This window comes from Merops nubicus, unplaced genomic scaffold (genome assembly GCF_000691845.1).
Source record: "Merops nubicus isolate BGI_N331 unplaced genomic scaffold, ASM69184v1 scaffold6569, whole genome shotgun sequence".
Lineage (NCBI taxonomy): Eukaryota > Metazoa > Chordata > Aves > Coraciiformes > Meropidae > Merops > Merops nubicus.
In genome coordinates this window covers 13,832-33,481 of record NW_008631570.1, presented here as the reverse complement: position 1 = coordinate 33,481, position 19,650 = coordinate 13,832, and the positions used below count along the sequence as shown (strand labels likewise).

Below are 19,650 nucleotides of genomic sequence, written 5' to 3'. Positions count from 1 at the left end.
TTCAGTTTCAACCTCCCTGCCAGGGGCAGGGACACCTCCCACTAGACCAGGTTGCTCAAAGTCCCATCCCACCTGGTCTGAAACACCTCCAGAGATGGAACATCCACAACTTCCCCAGGCAACTTGTTCCCGTGTCTCACAACCCTCAGTGTGAAGAGCTTCTTCCTAATTTCTAATCTAAATCTCCCCTCTTCCAGTTTGAAGCCATAACCTTTCATCCTGTCACTACGAGTCCTTCTCCAAAGTCCCTCCCCAACTTTTTTGTAGGCCCCCTTCAGATACTGGAAGGCCAAAATAAGGTCTCCCAGAGCCTTCCCCAGGCCAAACGACAATTCAAACCGGTATTGTTTACACCAACAATACAACAAGAATTTCCAACAAGCTTATTCCCTGAAGAAATCTGGAGAACCCAATGCCAAAAGTGTCACTGAATACTTAGACCATCAGTGGACTACCAGTTGCTATGATCAAGTCATTCCCAATGTGTTCCTGACAAGACAAGGCTGTCTTTTGCAAGCAGAATAAATTCCAAGAATTAATGAATTACTCATAATTGGAGAGCTAAGTGAATAGGTACAGCAATGTTAGGATTGCTATTATTGTATAATTTAGAAATAATTTCCCAGTAATTGATATTAATGAATGAGTCTATTACACAAGTCACAACTGATCTTGCATCACCTGGAAGTGGGTAATGGAACTGGTGTCAGAGGGAGCCACGTGCTATGTGAGGTAATGAAAGATTCCTTGCCATATAAAGCAGAAAATGGCACTTATTGATTGCATATTGATAACTCTAATCACCTTTGCTTCTGAGCTACAAAATATGTTTATAAAGCTGAGGAACCACAAATAACTCTCAAGCTTCTTCAGTTATTGCAGGACTGAGCTTTTTCTTACAGTGCCCTGGAATTTCTGAGTGATGTCTCTTGTCCATAGGACCATCGATTCTCTGTACAGGGAACTAGTGGAAAAAGAACTACTAATAAAAGCGAGGACCGTGAAGCTCTCCGATTATGTTGGTAAAGTACACATTTTACAGCTAACGCAGTGCTTAATCTAACCAAACCTCCAGCCGCTCAGTGTTCACTGACCCCTGTTTCCACTCAAGAGTTCAGGTGTAATTACACTTTCAGGACTTCCAGTCTGGAATATCCACAGCCACGTACGCAAATCAAGCCTGTTCCTGCAGGGGGCTTCGTGCCTTTCGCTTCCTGAAAGCAGGACCTCTTTGTAACGCTGATGCTCAGCTCCAAGCACTAACACCTGGAAGCCTTGAATGGTTTTGGGTGTCAGAAGCCACTCTGAGCTGGAAGCAGGCCATCCTTTAAGGAGTGCTGGCCAGACATTGGCAAGACAGTGCAAGTCTGTCATGGGTGCTGTAAACCATCCAGAGTATTTCCCGGAGAAGAACAGAAGTCATACCTTCAGCATTTGTTCATTCAGACTCACCACCTTTCCTCCACCTCCCCAACTGCCCAGGAACTGCACTTGGAGCAGTGCTTTGAGGCATGTCAGGCCCTTGATTTCAGTAAGATGTGTCTCTGCCTAGGTCTGCATCTCATAGTTCTCTTGCCCAGTCTCTGCTGCCTGCAGCTGCAGCCAGACACACTTGCCTATGCTCTACGCAGAGACAAAAATTAACCAACAAACCACAAACCTACTTACCAGCTGAACAGGGGTATGATAATCTCCAAAATTATTTGGTGATGTACAATAAAATCACAGCAACCCTAGCAGCAAAACCCCCAAGATTCTGTTGTTTCAAAGACCACCATTATTGGAATTCACAGACATCCAGAAGCCACAGTACCACTGGCTTCATTCACCATCAAGGTCACTTTTGTCCAAGAAACATTCCCTACCACAGATGTTTTTAAAGCACATCTTTCCAGCGGATAATAATTAACAGCTGGTAACATCAAACTTGGAAGCAGGCTGAGATGGTTTTTGGGTCACCTTCCCTTGACCCTGAGGTTTGAAGTCTTGGCTCCTCTGCGGCTTCGAGGAACACAAAGGCTGCTCCAAGTTACTCTAACATTCACTTCCCAGCAGCAGAAAATCCTGGGCATAGAGGTGCAGAGCTGAGCAATATTCACCTGGCCGCCTACACTGGTGCCAGGTCCCGCACATGTCCCAGCACAAGTGCTGGCCCACGCAGACCAGGCAGAAAGGAGCTGGCCTAGACTGTCAAAGCCAGCTCTTCCACACTCAACACTCAGTCATGCTTATTGAGTTGCCAGAACAAAATATAGAACGTATGTAAAGTTGGCCTAGGACCTGTACCTAGCTTGCTTTCTTTCAAAATTAAAAAAAAACAAACCTCCCTTTAAGGGTCTAAGGACAGAGTCAAAGCCTGCAGAAAAATAAGTTTTCATCTGCTCAGCTCTTACAGGGCTGAAGTCTAGGGAAGGTCACTGACTCCCAGTTCCTGGGAAAAGGACAAAGAGTGGGATTGTGCTACACAGCAAGTAAAAGCACTGAAATGTCCCCCCTCTATGATAAACTGACATCACCGAACTAATTTTCTTGGTGACCTTATCTAAATTAGTCAGAGAATATCCACTGTGATTTATGTTCAGTTGCAATTAAATCCTTTGATGCCTTCTAATTAAATCTGTGAAGATTAATTCCTATCCAGTTCTTTTGATTTCTCCTTAAATAAAAGATAAAACCTGAAATGAATTTTGTTCTTCAGAGGGGAGGGGGCAGTTGCACCAGGGCTTGTCTGCCTTTTTGCCCCCAAATTACAACTCCATTTTCTCTCTTAACCATCGCTAATTCACCTCAGCTCCAGAGAGCTCTAGTGCTCTCTCATTTTATTTCCAATAAAAGATAATACACTATTATTTTCCAATAATATTCACCATAACGACCTCCAATTTATGCTAAGAAAATAATCATTGACTACATCATCACAAACGGATTTCCTGCTTGCAGCCCATCCCTCTGGATCTTTGTTCTTTTAACATGTCTTGTATATGGGCTTTGACAGGACAAGCGATGTGATTATGGCTCTGTAACAAGGGCTGAGGCAAGATTAGATCTTTTCAGTTGGTATCAGGCTTTTTTTTTTTTTTTTTAAGTTTTCTTGGTTGTTTTGTGGAGGGTTTTTTTTGAACAAAAAAGGTGAACTGCAAAGCAAAGAGCCCCGCCAAATTAGACGAAATACTGAAACGTCTAACACAGTAAGAAGCCCAGATGTGATGCAGCCAGGGGAAAGCTTGTTAAAATACCTTTTCCCCCTTTTTGAAATCCTTTTGATAGAGCGTGGTTCACTGGGATTCCAGCCCTGCAAAATCCCAAATCTAGAAAACGTGTGCCAGCAGTGTGATTTATGGTGCTACTAATGATTCTTCTCCGCAAAGTTTCTTTAAAAGGTTCCTGGAGACAGACTGCTCTGCTGAACGCCTTCCACAGTCTGGAAGGGAAAGCCCACAGTGTCTTTAACTTCATTTTCCTGTGCAGTTCACCTTTCAGACTTCTCAGGGCCACATTCCACAGCAATATCTCCCTGCTTGAGTCCCTGTCCCTTGACAGTACCGGGTTTGCTGAGAACACGTTCTCTTGGTATTCTCTGGTAGTTTTTCATTACTTGAGTTATGTATGTTATAACAATGCAGTGTCACATTTATTAAGCCTGTGCTTCCTCCCTACAGGCGAGTACAACTACCTGGGGAGCAGCCTCCGTCAGGCAGGCGTAGAGCCCGTGCCCTCTCTCACAGATGTCAGGCAGCTAATAGCACTGTATGGGATATTGCCATTAGGTAAGAGCACAGCAAAAATTACCAGAGGGCAGAACGCAACGGCTTTGCTGCCCGTCAGTACTGCGCCTGGTTACTGGCTTTGACAGGGCTTGATTAATCGTAATCTAGAGCATTTTGTGGTATAATTGTTTTTCAATTAAGCCTTCTGAGTGAAGAGCGTGTCGTTTTAATAGTGCATAAAGGAGCTTGCAGACACTATTGTCAGGTACCGCGCGTCCACACCGTCCTCGCCTGCGCGTTAGCAGTTTGGGAATGGCAGCACATAAAAGGAAATCACTGGGGAAAGATAATAAGTAAAACAAGCTCCAGTGATCAAAATTAATCAAGTTAAGTGAAGGGCTAAGGTTGCAATTTACCTTTTACAAGCTGGCTATTGTTACTCAGCACTAAACAATGCAATCATTTAAGGAATTAGTCTGAATACATTTTGTACATCAGAGAGAACACTTTTAAATGCCCTTGCAGTTTTAATGCCAGACTTGGCCAACATCTAAGAAAGGTTGTTTGCTTTTAATGTAAAATCTATCCCGTATTTTACTCAGGAATGGCACTAAGCCAAACTCCAGCAATTGCAAGAAGTGCCTGTCTCGAGGGCCTCTCCTCATACTTTGCTCACATTCTTTTCCATTCCCGACTGGTTTTGGGGAAGATTTTTAACTTGGCACATCCTCCCGCAGGCTGTGCCATTGCCTGCTGATCCCCTCCACAGGGCAAAAGAGGGGACCTCTCCCTGCCTCCCTTCCTGGCAACAGGAGCAAAGCTGACACAGAGCTGCTGCCTTTCCCTCCCCTTCGCACACCCTCCAGAAAGACCAGTGCTGGGGCTATTCTGTACATACATGCTCCATGGCTCTCCTCAGGCGTTTCCCGGCTCAGTCTCCCCCTGAAGCATGCTCCGTGTGCTGTAGAGTTTGATGCAATAGTGCACAAGTCTGCTTCATTCAGGTTTTGGCTACAGAAGGGTGCTCCTGACACCCTACAGCTCACCCTGAGAGTCAGGTTAAAAAACTGTGCTCGCAGCACCCCTGCCTTCAGACAAGCTGTGGCTCTTCCCATCTAAAACACCCTCAGCTGTTTTGGGGTAAACCCTCAGGGGTCAGCTGGGAGTTTGACCACAATCTGCTGAGAGAGCTCAGCAGTTCTCCTCGAATGCAGTGTGGTATTTCACATAGCAGATAACTCCTCCAAGGTTATGTTTTAACACCATCTAATCTAGTGAAATCAAGCCTCAAGACACCCCCAGGGCAAGAGAAAAGAGAACCCATGAATTTTCTACCATTTATACAACTGGCAAAAAGTTGAAGAATCCAGGGAGAAAAGACCCTGGACCAGTTAAAGTATTTGCAATAGCAGTTGGAAAAATGCCTTTTATTAAAAAAAAAAAAAAAAAAAAAGATAAATACTGCATGAGACAAAAAAACACACAGGAATGTTTTCACCTTCTGGGTGATATGTTCTGGTTGACATTTTATTTAACTGGCCTCAGAACTAGTTAATCACTATATAATTGTGTATGTGTAGAAGTGCAAGTTTCTCAAAATAGTCACCTGACAGCAAGGAAATCTCCAGGTTCAATGGCAGTGAGAAAATTATAGGTGGCTAAAAGGAGAAATAATAGTAGAAGATATACTTCATCTTTAACCACGGAGGAGTCTGCTGCTCCCCTCGTAATAAATCTATGTGTAATAGTAATAGATTGGTGTGGAACGACCAAATATTAATAAAGCCTGGGTGGCTGACAACTTCACTACATCTTGCACAGTGCTGAAGTAATAGCATTCATCTTAGCACTCAGACCATTGTCATTTATTTGGGATGTTAAACCATTAGATCACAGATAGGCAACCTGGTCAGATTCAGGTTTATACACCATCCTTACCTAGCTGTCCCCCAGGACCCAGAGCACGTTTCCAGGCTGAGCCATAGGTTCCTTCCACAGCCCGTCGCCTTTGGGATAGCTTTCCCCTGCGAGCCCCACAGTCTGACAGACGCCACTCTCAAAACACCTTTGGAAACAGTGCACGCTCACACAGGTTTTCAAATCTGACTTTGGAACAACCCACCACTGCTGACGTGGGACATTTTGGGCATTGAGACAGTGATGTTACTGGACTACCAGTGGGTATGGATAGAGCATATGGTTGACAGTTCCTGCTACTTCCATCTCTGGAGGCTCACCTGTACCTAATTCATACAGTGACAGAGCTGCAGGAAAGACTGCTACCACCATCAGCCACCTAAATCTGCCTCTGCAGTTCTGCTTTCACAATGCAGGCATTTCTGCTAGACTTTCCCAGGTGATGGACCATATTTCTTACAGCCCAGCATGGATTTACCTGGAGCAACCGCGGAGACAGATTTAGAAATGCTGAGCAGTCATTGCTGCCAGCAGAGCAAGTGAAGCATAGCAACCCTGACATTTAAGTTTGCTCACCTGAATAAAATGAAGGGAACAGAAAAGGAACCTCCTTCTCCTAGCAGATATGTTATACCTGCTCTGCAACATATCCAGAAAGGCAACAACAAAGCTGGGGAAGGGTCTAGAGCAGAAGTCTTGTGAGGAGCTGCTGAGGGACCTGGGGGTGCTGAGCCTGCAGCAAAGGAGGCTCAAGGGAGACCCTCTGGCTCTCAGCAACTCGTTGAAAGGAGGCTGGAGCCAGGAGCGGGTCAGGCTCTGCTCCTGACTGCTGAGGGAGGGCAGTTGTCCCTCTGCAAAGCACCAGGCTTGTCTACACAGCCATCAGCAGCAGTTCCATCTTCAGGGCTCTTACCTTGTGTCCACCCACAAAAATTTACTGAGGAAATTCGGCTCACATAGATTTAGAGGTGAAGTTTGCCTGTCAAAAGGTACAAATAAGGGCGGTTGAGTTTTGGTTCAAGCAGGGACATTAACTCAGCTATGCTACAGGCACAGCTCTGATTATACAGAACTCAGCTCAAGAGCAGTTGAGCCATATTAAGGAAACAATGAATTCACATGATAAATTATTTACAGTAAAGAAAGAAGAATGATTCCATTACCTTTATTGCAGACTTAAATGAAAGCAATAATAGTGCCGTATGACTTTTTACAGGTTCCCAAACTGTCCATGAGAAAGCTCCTTTGGTGAAAGCCTTGTTACTAGCTGGACCTACTGGTGTTGGAAAGAAAATGTTGGTCCATGCCATCTGCACAGAAACAGGAGCCAACCTCTTCAATTTATCTGCTTCTAACATTACTGGGAAATACCCAGGCAAGAACAGCCTGCAAATGATGCTTCACGTGGTTCTCAAGGTACTGTGTTTTATGTGCTCTTCTGTACAGAGTCAGCTCAGTTTGTCACATCTTCTGTGGAATCAACAGGGAACTGTAGATCCTTCATACTGAGGAACACACACACCAGTCACATGAGGGCAAAGCTGCCCAAGTTTCAAAGGACTGCCAACCCAGTTTGACATTCCCTCCCTGTTTTCAAGTTTACAAAACACTTGTGGATGGCCAGTGTGTGTACTGCTGAAGAGAATTTAATACCCCTTGAGCAAGCACCATGAAGAAGATGGCTACCACAAGGAATATTTCTGCAAGTTTTGTGTTACCTTGGATATGGAAAGCATCACAGATAGAGAAAATTCTGTTCTCTGTTTATATGTACATCAGTCAGGAATGCTTGTCATGCAGCATTTAATCAAGCACTAAACTAGGGGTGGTCAAAAATGTCCACTCTGGGACTGTTGCTGTAAAAACACTCTCCCCTATACTGCTGTTTACCTCTCAGCAAGCTTTTCAAAAGAGAGAATCCTAGTTCAGGATTACATTAACAGAAATCTATGAGAAGTCTGGAAATGAAAGAAGGCATATGAACTGTGAAGAACATTTCCCAAATCCTCTTCAGAAAAATCGACACTATCCTGGCAGGATTTCTTCCACATTTTAAGACCTCAGCATTTCTGCTAAGGAAGGAAGCTGGTAAACATTTCCAGATGAAATACTCTTAGAAAGAAAAAAATACAGCATATACACTAGGAAAAAGCAAAATACAGTATTTTTCCAGCGCTTGAGGCTTGCTAAAAGACTGAATTCAAGCTGGCTTTCCTTTGGATTTATCAGGTGTATTTTATTAAACCCAGTAATATAGCAGGTTTTGTGACAAGTGCCTCCATCCCCAGAAGAGACAGGTTTCTCAGTTAAAAGCAGTCCCCAAGGACCTCATTTCTAGCCGGTCAGAGAAGCGCCTAAGGAGAAGCATCAGTGCTGTGATCACGCACCTTTGATGCCTTAACAGGAACACTGGGTCTAGTAGTCCCTGACACAAGCTAGTGCCGTTAAACTGAGCTAGTGCTCCCTCTGCTCTGCACATCTCACCCTTCTGCACCACGCTCCTCTGTGCTCAGCAGCAGCAAGGCACACAGCTGGCCGCAGGCACAGCACACATCCTCTCCATCATTTAGCCCCTGCTGGAGCACAAGGCCTTTAAACGCCTGAGCAAGGCAGGCAGCCTTTTCTACTTGGAGAGAAGGCTCCACCTGAAGAGATTTTTTTTTATAATATACATGTGTATATATATAGCATATACAGTAATTGGGACATACATAAAAGGTATGTGCGTATCTACACACATTAGATACGTAAGCACATACACGCACATACATATGTGTACTTAAGTGTAGCTATAGGTGTATCTACAGCACAAGTCTGGTGAGGAGCAGCTGAGGGACCTGAGGGTGCTGAGCCTGGAGCAAAGAAGGCTCAGTGGAGACCTTCTGGCTCTGCACAGCTCCTGACAGGAGCCTGGAGCCAGGTGGGGCTCGGGCTCTGCTCCCAAGGAACAAGTGACAGGACAAGAGGAAACTGCCTTGACTTGCACCAAAGGGGTTTAGGTTGGCCATGAGGAAAAACTTCTCTGAAAGGGTTGTCCAGGCCTGTCCCAGGCTGCCCAGGGCAGTGGTGGAGTCCCCAGCTCCTGGAGAGGTTTAAAAGCAGTGGAGATGTGGTGCTGAGGGACCTGGGGCAGTGGTGACCTCGCAGTGCTGGGGGAACAGTTGGGCTTGATGACCTTAAAGGTCTCTTCCAACCAAAATTATTTTTACATTTCTATATAAAAGCACATTTTTCCACATTATGTAAGATTAAATGGAAGCATTATCCAACACCTCCCCCCCCAGAATCACGGGGAGCATTCCAAGCTTACTTCTCTACTGTAGCTCTTACAAAAGCTGTCAGAAATGACACTTTGGTGAACCTCTGTGAGTTACTGGGATGGAAGTTCCTCCCACTCAATCACATGGAATAAGTTCTGTCCAGGCACTTGCTTATCAAAAGGTGACTTGTTCCAACTGCAACAGCAGTACTACTTCAAATTCTGCTCCTTTAACATAGCAAATGGCCCAGCACAGAGTATCTCTCTCCAAGAGATAAATCATCTGTGTGCTCATTTCTGTGCAAGCTCCTATTGACATAGCACCAGCCTTCAAATCAACTGTGTGCTATTTTCGGTCCCAGTTCCTTTGGTTCTTTCACCTCTCCCTGGCATCTTCTGTCTGCATGGCTCAGTCACTGGCTTGTCCAATCTGCCTGATGATTTTGACTCAGATTCTGTAAGTTCTCAGAGCCAGGCTGGAAGCAATCCTCCATCCACACAGGCTCTCACCTCTGCAGTTCTAGTCCCTCTTATTATGGTCTTCACCATCTCAGATGTGGCTCATTTTCCCTGTCTCTGGGAACTGTCAAGTCCCTGCCACAGCCACCATTCATCCTGTCATGAGTTGCTGCTTCTTTACAACATCCATTGCTCCCAGCCAGCATCAGAATCGCAGAATCATTTTTGTCAGAAGAGACATTTAAGATCATCAAGTCCAATTACTCACTCTGCCAGGACACCACTAAACCATGTCCCATGTCTCTCAGCACCACATTTCCATGGCTTTTCAGTCTCTCCAGGGATAGGGACTCCACCACTGCCGTGGGCAGCCTGAGCCACGCCTGGACAACCTTCGGGGAAAAAGAAATCGTTCCTCTAGTCCAACGTAAAGCTCCCCTGGTGCAACTCAAGGCCATTTCCTCGTCCTGTTGCTTGTTCCTTGGGAGAAGAGCCTGACCCCCACCTGGTCCCAGCCTCCTGTCAGGAGCTGTGCTCAGGGCCAGATCTCCCCTGAGCCTCCTTTGCTGCAGGCTCAGCACCCCCAGCTCCCTCAGTCACTCATTGTAAGGAAGATCTAAGATGAAGTAACTCCATGCGACGGCACAGAGGTCCAGGCTGTGCCCTGCCCAACCACACAGCAGCTTTGCACTAAAGTACCAGGGGTTCTTAAAGTTAGCAAGTTAAACACAAGTCAACAGCACATCCATGCAGCAACGTCAGACAAGTACTGAGTTAGATCAGCAGGAGTATAGCCTCTGAAATCAATTATTTCCCTGCTATTTGGCACTTACGAGACCACAAGCGGACAACACTGTGCCCAGGACCGGGCTGCTCTGTTACAAGACAGGCACTGACAAGTAAGCAGTGGAGAGCCACGAGGATAGGGGCGCTGCAGGACACCAGGCGAGCTGGACAAATGCAGCTGTTTCAGCCCAAGGGAAGGCTGGAGTGAGAGGGAGCTGAACTGAACTGCTGCTTTCAGGGGTTTCGTGGGATAATACAAAGAACAGAGCCAGGCTTTTCAGAGCTGCACAGTGGTAGGAGAAGAGGCCATGTTCACAACATGCAGCAAGGGAAAGTTTGTACGTTAAAGGAAAAGCTTCACAAGGAATAGAAGGACAAGGAATCTTTTCTATCCCAATTTGCAGGAAGCTAGTCTGTTACCCAAGCTGAAGCAATGCAAGGGCAATGCACATTGAAAACAAATTCCTTGCCAAGAGGAAGCTGAACACTGCTATTTGTCCTAAAATGTTTATTTTTCACTGTGGTAAAAAAAAAAAAAAACTGTAAGAGCTTGGTATAAGCATATTTAGATTACTGTAGGACTACCATATACAGCAGCACACACAGCAGACAAGCCATGAAAGCAAATGGCACCTTGCAGCTGACTTGGAGTATTTAATATTCACCACGCGCAGCCTACCCTGACACACCACAGAACACCTTGTTAAAGTGCCTCGCCTGCAGATGATCCCCGAGGGATTCACCACGTCTCCACAATCAGGCACTTCTGGTCAGGGTTTTTGTGCAAACAGCAACTGTGACTGTTGTCAAGCAAGCTTTTTGCTCCAGCTTTCCAGAAGGGTCTTTACATAGAGTTATTCAAGCAGAGTACAGACCATCTCCTTAACAGCTGTACAGGAGTGACAGGAAACATGACAGTTCTTTTTCTGTTATCTTATGATCCATGTAACCCTAGTTAAGAACTGAGATTTAGTACACAGGAATGGATGATGCTCAGTAATAAAGCTGCAGTGACCTTGCACTTCTGATTATCACATCTGCAAAGAAGAGTTTCTGTAATGAAAGGAAAGTGGAAAGCATAAAATGACCATTAGGAAACTTTCTGTCCGTAACTGTTGGCTTCTGGCAGTGGTTTTGTGGGAGGCACTGTAAACAAGTGAATAACGTTTTTTAAAAAAAGAAGAAACTTTAATTTGTTGCAGCTGCAAAAGGCAAATTCTTTTTTCCCCTCCCTTATTTCAGGGAGGAAACTTGCAAGAGACACCAGCCCTAATCCAAAAAGAGAGGCTTGTGTGTTACTCAAAGCAGGCATTTTAAATGTCATATGGAGGAAATGACTTCTCATACCAGAACAGGAAAACACCAACATTTCCATCTGCCTATTCAAGGGAAATAAATGTAAGGAAGATTAATACTGAATAGGAAAAAGCTTAAAAGAAGCTGCAAGCACCAAGCCCCAGCACTTGTGCTCCCCATAAAGACAGAGCACAGCCTGCCAGGTCAGCCCTGCTTTGGAGTGAAAAGAGAGGATCTGTCTCTAATACAGAAGCACTTCCCAGAAGCCCCCAAACAAAACTCATCCTTCAAGCCTGAATCACAATGTGCTGGAATATTTCACTTCAGCCACATTTTCCATGGACTGAGCCAGCCTGAACTCAGCAGAGCTCCCTGCCAGCTTGCACTGACCGATGGCTTCGCTCTCCCGTGTTCCCATCAAGGCACAAAGCACTGCTGCAGTGAACAGCTTTCTGTATGTGCCTCATACGTATGCTCAATGCTTATAAACACCTGAAGGGCAGTGTCAAGAGGCTGGGGCCAGACTCTTTTCAGGGGTGTCCAGCAGCAGGACAAGGAGCAACAGCCACAAACTGAAACCCAGGAGGTTCCACCTAAACATGAGGAAAAACTTTTGGTGTGAGGGTGCCTGAGGCTGGCCCAGTCTGCCCAGAGAGGTTGTGGAGTCTCCTTCTCCGAAGGAGAGATTCCAAACTGGGTTAGCTGGATAGCACCCTGCTGTGGTGACCTGCTGGAGCAGGGGGGTTGGACGAGATCATCTCTGTAGAGGTCCCTTTCTACTCCTACCATTCTCCGATATAGAAGATGTAAAGAAGGATATGGAAGGATGCATAGAAACAAGGACAAATGCAGAAAGTATCAAGGACAGAAGGTAGAGCGCATGACTGTGACACAGTGTAAAAATGCAGGTAGTTCATAAGGCTGAACTCCAAGGCAATAAAAACAAGTGCTGGCCTTCCATTAGCAACCATAAGGCAGCCATCAGGTTAATCACTAGCAGAGTGAGACAGCTCCTCTCGAGTCCTTCACTGGGACTACAGCAGCACACAGAAAGCACATTGTACCAAAACCCACACATGGGAAAATGTTATTAGTGCAACACTGACCAGGCTAAAAGGTTGGGCAAGAGGTGACCAGGAGGAAATACCAGCAGAGAAGTCGTGTGTGCGTGTGTGTGTGTGTATCAACAGCTCAAATGTGTGCTGTGCAGCCATCTCCACTGAACTGGGAGTTGTATTTCTGCAGCTTGCTGCTCTCTATTTCAACACCACTGCTGTTGGGGGACTCTTATCAGGCTCTGTGGTTATGCTATTTAGCAAGGCAGAGGTGACTATAACAGTGTTATACCAAAAAAGGAATACACAGTTGATTTAAGATTAAATTATACAATCCCAGCATTTAAAGGCAACATAATTTAAGTCTGTCATTCTTTTTTTTCCCCACTGAATCCTGTTCATTTATTTGAAACCACTGCTGTGTTGTCCTTCAAACAGGCCTTTTTTGCTGGCAATCTGAAGAACCAGCTACACTTTACCCCAATACACTGACAGAAGTGTCTATTTAGCATTTCCATGGCACACAGGGCTCTTCCGTTGCAGCTGAAGTTTGGGAACAGTACAGTCAGCCTTTCTTCCAGGCATCCCAGAGCAATACTTTTCTCTTGGTGCAGCTCAGCCTGCTAGAAGCATAGACCCTTGAAGCATTAAAAATCACCAGTGCTCAAATATACACTTATTTCTGTGTTACTTTACACTGTGTTACTCATATCAAAAAAAATGAAATGCAGCCTGTTGGAAGAAAGTATTTATTATTTTATAGCAAACCAGAATACAGCAGCACCACTGTAGCACTGGAATATCTGCCTGGTAAATCATCTAATCCCAGGTCCTCAGCATCTTGCTGCTTCAGCTGCTTTGAAGCATTTCTGTGAATGGAACTAGAGTGTTGGCCAGTTTTCAGAATAGCTTGAGCTCTCAGAAAAACTTACTCTTGGGCCTTTTAAAAAAATTCCTAAGCCTTCAAGCTTGGAGGAGCCTTGTGCCCATGGGCAATGCAAGAATCAAGTTTCTGCGTTTCCAAGTGTAGCCATTTAAATGTTCAACTCTGGTTCTCAAGTTTGAAAAGTTTAACCCAAGGCTTTCAAAAATACTGTTTGATCTCTGATGAATGTTGACAGACAGCAGGTCAAGAAGGTTTTTCTCATCACAGTTTTCCCGAAGTGCCAATCATGCCTCGGTGACCCATCGGAGCGTGGACTGTGGAATTAGGAGGGTTAAGGAGCCATCTGCTGGCAGCTCACACAAATTGTTGAATGCAGCAAAGCTAATAAAATTTCAATTACAAATTAATTATGTACAGTGCATTTAATTATCCATGGATTCTAACTGTCCATGGATAATTCAAATGAAGCACTTTCACGGCGGATATACAGCCTGCTATGTATCTGCCAACAATTTAAATTAGACGCTGATGGATTCTGGGTGTCTGATCTGTCTTTAAAAACAGAAAGAATAAGGTCCAAACACAGTGTGTGTTGAATTTTCTTGTATTAATGTATATCAACACCATAAAAATACATACAGGCCACTTTATATGCATAGATCATTGCCTCCAAAGAATGCAATTGAAAGTATCTCCTTAAGACATTAGTCTGGCTCTTTTTATTTCCACTTAGTAGGGAAATAAAGGGGACAAAAAAGATGCCAGGTATGCCAACAGTGAGTATTCTTCCTTAAGAATTAAGATGAACCCATAGTCTAATCTAAAACTCAAGGCTTCATTTTAGAGGGCTGCTAACCACAGAAGTCATCTGTGAGCCAAATGGGGAAGATCTGCATCTCCCTGAGAGCAGCAGCCCTGCTGAAAGGACAACATGGTTCCCTTTGAAGTACACAATCACAGTTCAGCCATTGCCAATGGCTTTTATAGCTTCTGTAACCTCCCCTGCCCTTATTTACCCTGTCACATCCCACTGCAGCCTGAGACACAGGGGTATGTTGGATCTATTGCAGAACAGCTGCACACTCCTCAGGCTTACACAGCTTGCAAAGAAGATGTACTAGAAGGCAACTGTTCTTAGGAAGCAAACACACAGCACCTCTGACGGTGAACACGAGTGGAGTGAAAACAGCACAACAGCAAATGCCACAGTGACAGAGTATCAGGGTGGTAATATGTACACACAGTCTGTAAGCTTGAGCAGACAGCATGCCACCAGCCCAGTCTTCAGTCAGAGTTCAACTCTCCCACTGTCTCGTCTTCCTTCTGACATCCTTTCCAGGCATGCACACAGCAGGACTGAAAATGGCAGATATTATTGATGTACAATTTTAATCTGTCATTTTGTTCAAGCTTGTATATTCAAACACACTACTGCTGGATCGAAGTTACCCCTCAAGTTGTACACCCAGATGAAGATTCATATAACTCCCTAGGTGCATACATCAGTTTCTGCAGGATTCTCATATTATCTTTCATGATGGTTTTTTATCATAATAAAAATTTTTAAAAATAAATATTTGAGATCCTGCCTTCCAACAAAGGAAAACGTCCAGATTTCCTCAACAAAACTGTTTTGAACTTGGAGGTAGCACTTGACATTCTAGGACTGAGTTACCACAAATAAAGTGTTACATGCCAGAACACTGCATTGTTTCCACTTCATCCCATCAGCAGCAGAGCAAACAAGTTCAACAGCCTTCATCTGCTATTCTTTTCCCCTCTCTTCAATCCATTTTTACTGTACACACGTACATGCTTTGTGCTTCTGAAAAGCATCCATAAAAATGAACTGTGGTGCTTTGAAGATGTTCATGACTTAATTCTTCCCACGATGGCTGTCAGTCAGACACTGAGCTTATGATGAATACAACCTACTGATGTTGTAAGCTTCCTTCCTGGAAGCAGCATCTCCAACAAAGGGAAAAATGAAAGAAATGAAGCAGGACAGCAGAATGCCATCTCTCTCGTTACCCATTGACTCCTCGAGCCATCACTTTTGTCACTGAGCAAACTGGCATGGCTCTAAGAGCCACTGGAAAGGGTTTAAAATTTGGCAGCAGAATGCCTAAACCACTGGTGTTTCTATAGCAATAGGGAGAGTGCAAGATGTGAAAAAGCCTGTAGCATTGCTGCCATCCTGCTGTGAACCAGAGGTATAGTGCCTCTGACTTTGGAGCCAGAAAACCCATTTGTAGTGGCCCCACCATCCTGCCCCCCCTTCGAATTTAACAGGTTCCATTTTAATTCTTGGACTAACCACAAATTAAACACTATTTTGTAAGCCAGAAGGTTGCATATCAGCCTGTCCTGCTTACAGATCAGTGCCCTCATTTCTCAGGCAGTAGCTGTGTCTTGCCTGTCTCCCCATCTGTGTTGCCCTTGGAAAGCCAAGGAGGGATCTTACAGGCAAGGGCAGCCAGTCTAAAGCTGCTGGTGGTCTGTCGTTTGCCATGGAACAAAAATTCCAGGCTTCCTTTTGCAGAACTGCAACTGAATTTGGCACCAGAAATTAAAGATAAGCATAGCAGTCAAAATAATCCAATTCGAGTTGGGTTTTTAATGCTGGATTCCGAACTAGAAGTGATTTGATTGCCAAGGCTGCTGAACAGAGCCAGTGCTACCCGTTTCTGGAAAGAAAAAAGCACACTAATTTTAACTACTGAAATATGGATTCAAAAGCATAATTATGGGCACCCAGGTAGGAAATTGGAGCTGTTTTAATCAACTTCTTGACTTCTCTTCCCCCATTTTCTCTTAGGTGGGTAAGCAATTGCAGCCTTCGGTCGTGTGGATTGGAGAGACAGAAAAAATATTTTCTAAAGCAGTGCGAAAGGCTGGAGGAGAGGTGAGTTGCTCCTTTTTTATTCCAGTGCAGATAATCTCTCCTGTTGCATTACAGCCAACACAAAGGAAAAAGTATATTTCTTAGCTTAGCACATACCAGTATGACCAGACCTGCCAAAGCTTGCTTGATAATAGCTTGTCTCACTAACATTTTTTTCTTTTAAGAGAGTCTTGTGACTTCTTAAGAGCCCCCAAGAGGTCACATTTCTTTCCCACACACCTATGCTTGCTTTATTTAAAAATAGTCCAGTCACTGCTCATCAGTGCACTGAAAAGTAGAAGAGAATAATGGAGAATTTCAAAACATGAGGCAAGAAACTAAAAGTTAAGATGAGCTTAAATTGTTCAGCTCTATTAATTTGAGAAATTGGATGGAGCCAAAGTGAACAATAAAGCAACAAGGATAAATTTCCACTGTGAAAACAAAGATCCTATGTTAAATAGTTATGTTTACAGTTTATTTTCTCCATGCTCCCAGGAGTCCTATTGCCTCTGCTTCCATTCCTGCCTCCCTTGTGCAGCTTCCCCACTAGAAAGAAAATTAAAACACTACCAACAGGCACAGCAACTCAGCCACTACAGCAGAGAGCAATTCACCTGAAATCCTGATCAGATTCATGCTGCTTGCAAAATATTTTACTTTTAGAGCCCCATGTGAAAAAATAAATTTTTCTTAAGGTGAGTCCTGTGCATTTAGGCTGTGGTACAGACACAAGCCTGTATTTTAGAAGACCAATGGAGCATCGCCTCAGATGAGGCTGCTACTTCTCCGAGGGCCGTGTGAGCTGATGGCTATGTGGAGCTTGATGCCTTCTAGTGGTCCCCACACTGGGAGGGGACCTTTCCCTTGGGCTCAGACCTCAATGGCAAGTGCAGGTGGGGATTAATATTGACTAGGAGCCAAAGTTTGCCTGGAGTACTCATCATTTTTGTCTGCTTTGATAGCCACCAATAAGGAAATATGTCTCCTCAAACCCACCTCAGAGACAGGAGTATCACCTCTGCCCCTGCTATCGCATCCTGAGACCTGCAGGCATTCAACAGAAGGTCTTGTGTTCTTGGGGGAGTGGAAATCACTCCTATCCCACACAGCTCACAGCATAACCCATATTTGGAGCCAGAAAGCATGGAACAGGAGGGACAGGCAGTGGTAACTGGCAGCCTGAGGAGACTAGGATTTTGGAGAAGATGAGCTAAGCTCAGCCCTCAGAAGACAGAGTGGAAGTCCTTTGTTCATCCCATTTCTGGGATAGTTCCAGCAGCATGACAGAGAACTTGGTAAAAAGAAGCCTTAAATCCTTTGAATACCTATGAGACAAGCAGTCTCTCTTCAGTCCTCCCCAAAGGATGCAAACCAGTCAAACATCTGTTATAGTAAACCCATCTGCCAAGGGTGATGTGCAAGCTGTTCGGCCACCCGCAGTTAAATAGGGGTCACCTCCACAATTCACCCCACTTTCTCCAGCTCAGTGCCACAGGGTGGCCAGAATCACAGCTTGCCTCTTCAGCAGCCCTTCTTGCTGCTGATGCTTCTTCCAAAGCAGAGGAGACGTTATTAGCTTCAGGACAGACCCCTGCAATGTGTGTGCTGTGGACACATCGGTGTCACAAGCATAACAGGAGCTACTGACACAGAAGGACCCATCTGGCTGAGGAGGCTTGACATGAGTGGAGTTTACCTTTGTCTCCAATGCTGGTTCAATTATTTAATATTTTAAAATTAAGATTCTTACAAGCTGAGCAATGAACACTTGTTGTAACCCACTCCAGATCAGTGGGCATCCATGAATATCATTAGTCACCTCCCAAAAAATAGTGTTCTAAAAGTAAGGGGTAAATTAGGGCTTATTTTCATAAGCAAGACATGAAATAGGAATCAGACGATTGCTTTAAAAATTCTCTGCATCTCCTGACACAGTCATTTCTTCCAACAGAAGATACACTGCAAGCCTAGAAAACACCATGTCTCACCTGAAGCAACTAATATCTTCTATTAGTCCTTTCAGGGAGATAGGATTCCTCTACCTCCCCCCACTCAAAAATAAAATTTGGTAATTCTCACTTTTCTAGCAACACTGATGTCTCGCAACATCTTAGAGAAGATTTTACTCTGCACCAATACACATGAAAATGGAGAAATCTTGAAGATGAGTGGCAACAGATGTGTAATCAGAGAGAGTAATTTAGGCAGCATAAAATGTGTTAAAACCAAAAGTAAATCCGTATTTCAGTCACTGCTGTGACCAGATGTCAAGGTGTCAAGACTGGCTAAAACTTCCAAGGTAGTTATATAACAGTAGCTTGTTTAATCATCAGAGAAGCCAAGTTCATTACCAAAAGCTTCTCAACAAAGGAATGGCAAAGTTTGGGTAAGAGCCTGTGATTTGAAGTCATGCCCTTAGACAGTAAACATCCATATGGACAGAGACATCCTTTCTTTCAGAGCAAAAGGCCAAGACTTCTCCATTGCTCCAGGGCAGACCTACCACAGTGACAAGACACCATGTTCTTTGGGATCAAGTACAGGCATCCCACTGTCCTGGCAGCATTGTGCCTTGGCACAACAAGGAGAGATACAAAGATGGCAGCTGGCATTGAGTGATGGCCATAGGAATAGTTCATCAAGAGCAAAATCATGAGCTGGTGTGTCATCCTGGCAAGCAACATGCCCATGCTCCAAAGCAGGACCTAAGCCCTAGTGCTAAAGATCTACTCAACTTGTGATAAAGCAATTGGCAAACATAGAAAGATGTTTAGTATGACCATGAGAATAAAAAGAATAAGAAAATAGATGTGTTGTAATTAAGACAAGTTTAACTAGAAAATAACTGTGACTCTACCCCAAGATTTTTGTAATTTCTTACTGATTTCCCAATTTCCCTGCTCCATAGTGTTTACTCCAAAGAACAGAGCTTTGTCTCCTTTCTATCAGCTGTCTGATACTGCAGACAACAGAAAATTTGGATCACAAAAATTGAACATCTGGTGTAGGTTCACAGGGGTTTATTGTTGCCTTTCAGCTGAGAAGGGCTGCAGGACATAAATAGTTTCTTCCTTATTGACATTATGGAAACCTGATTTGAAGATGAAGCTGAGGTTTCTCAGGGAGCTGCCTACTATATAGTTAAAAAAAAAAGTGATCTGTAGAGTCAAATTTTCAAGTAAGTGCTGGTAAAAGCTCCACGGAGACCTTCTTGTGGCCTTCCTGTAAAGAGGGCCTGTCAGAAAGCTGGGGACAGACTTTTGAAGAGAGCCTGTTGTGACAGAACAAGGTTTGGTGGTTTTAGGCTAAAAGGGAGATTGAGACTAGAGAGAAGACAGGCATTTTTCACTATGAGGGTGGAGAGCCCCTGTCCCAGGTTGCCCAGAGAGGTGGTCGCT

At 44.4% G+C, this 19,650-nt stretch overlaps 1 protein-coding gene across 1 annotated transcript in view; it reads left to right on the top strand.

Moving 5' to 3' along the window:
• Positions 1-19,650, top strand: part of LOC103779955 (IQ and AAA domain-containing protein 1-like) — a gene marked incomplete at its 3' end in the record, with an annotated part of 89,193 nt that overhangs the window by 55,783 nt on the left and 13,760 nt on the right. Inside the window, exons 10-13 of the mRNA XM_008947602.1 lie at positions 940-1,022; positions 3,660-3,767; positions 6,841-7,040; positions 16,184-16,270. Of these exons, the coding sequence (XP_008945850.1) occupies positions 940-1,022; positions 3,660-3,767; positions 6,841-7,040; positions 16,184-16,270 (478 nt within the window). The remainder of the gene's footprint in view (positions 1-939; positions 1,023-3,659; positions 3,768-6,840; positions 7,041-16,183; positions 16,271-19,650) is intronic.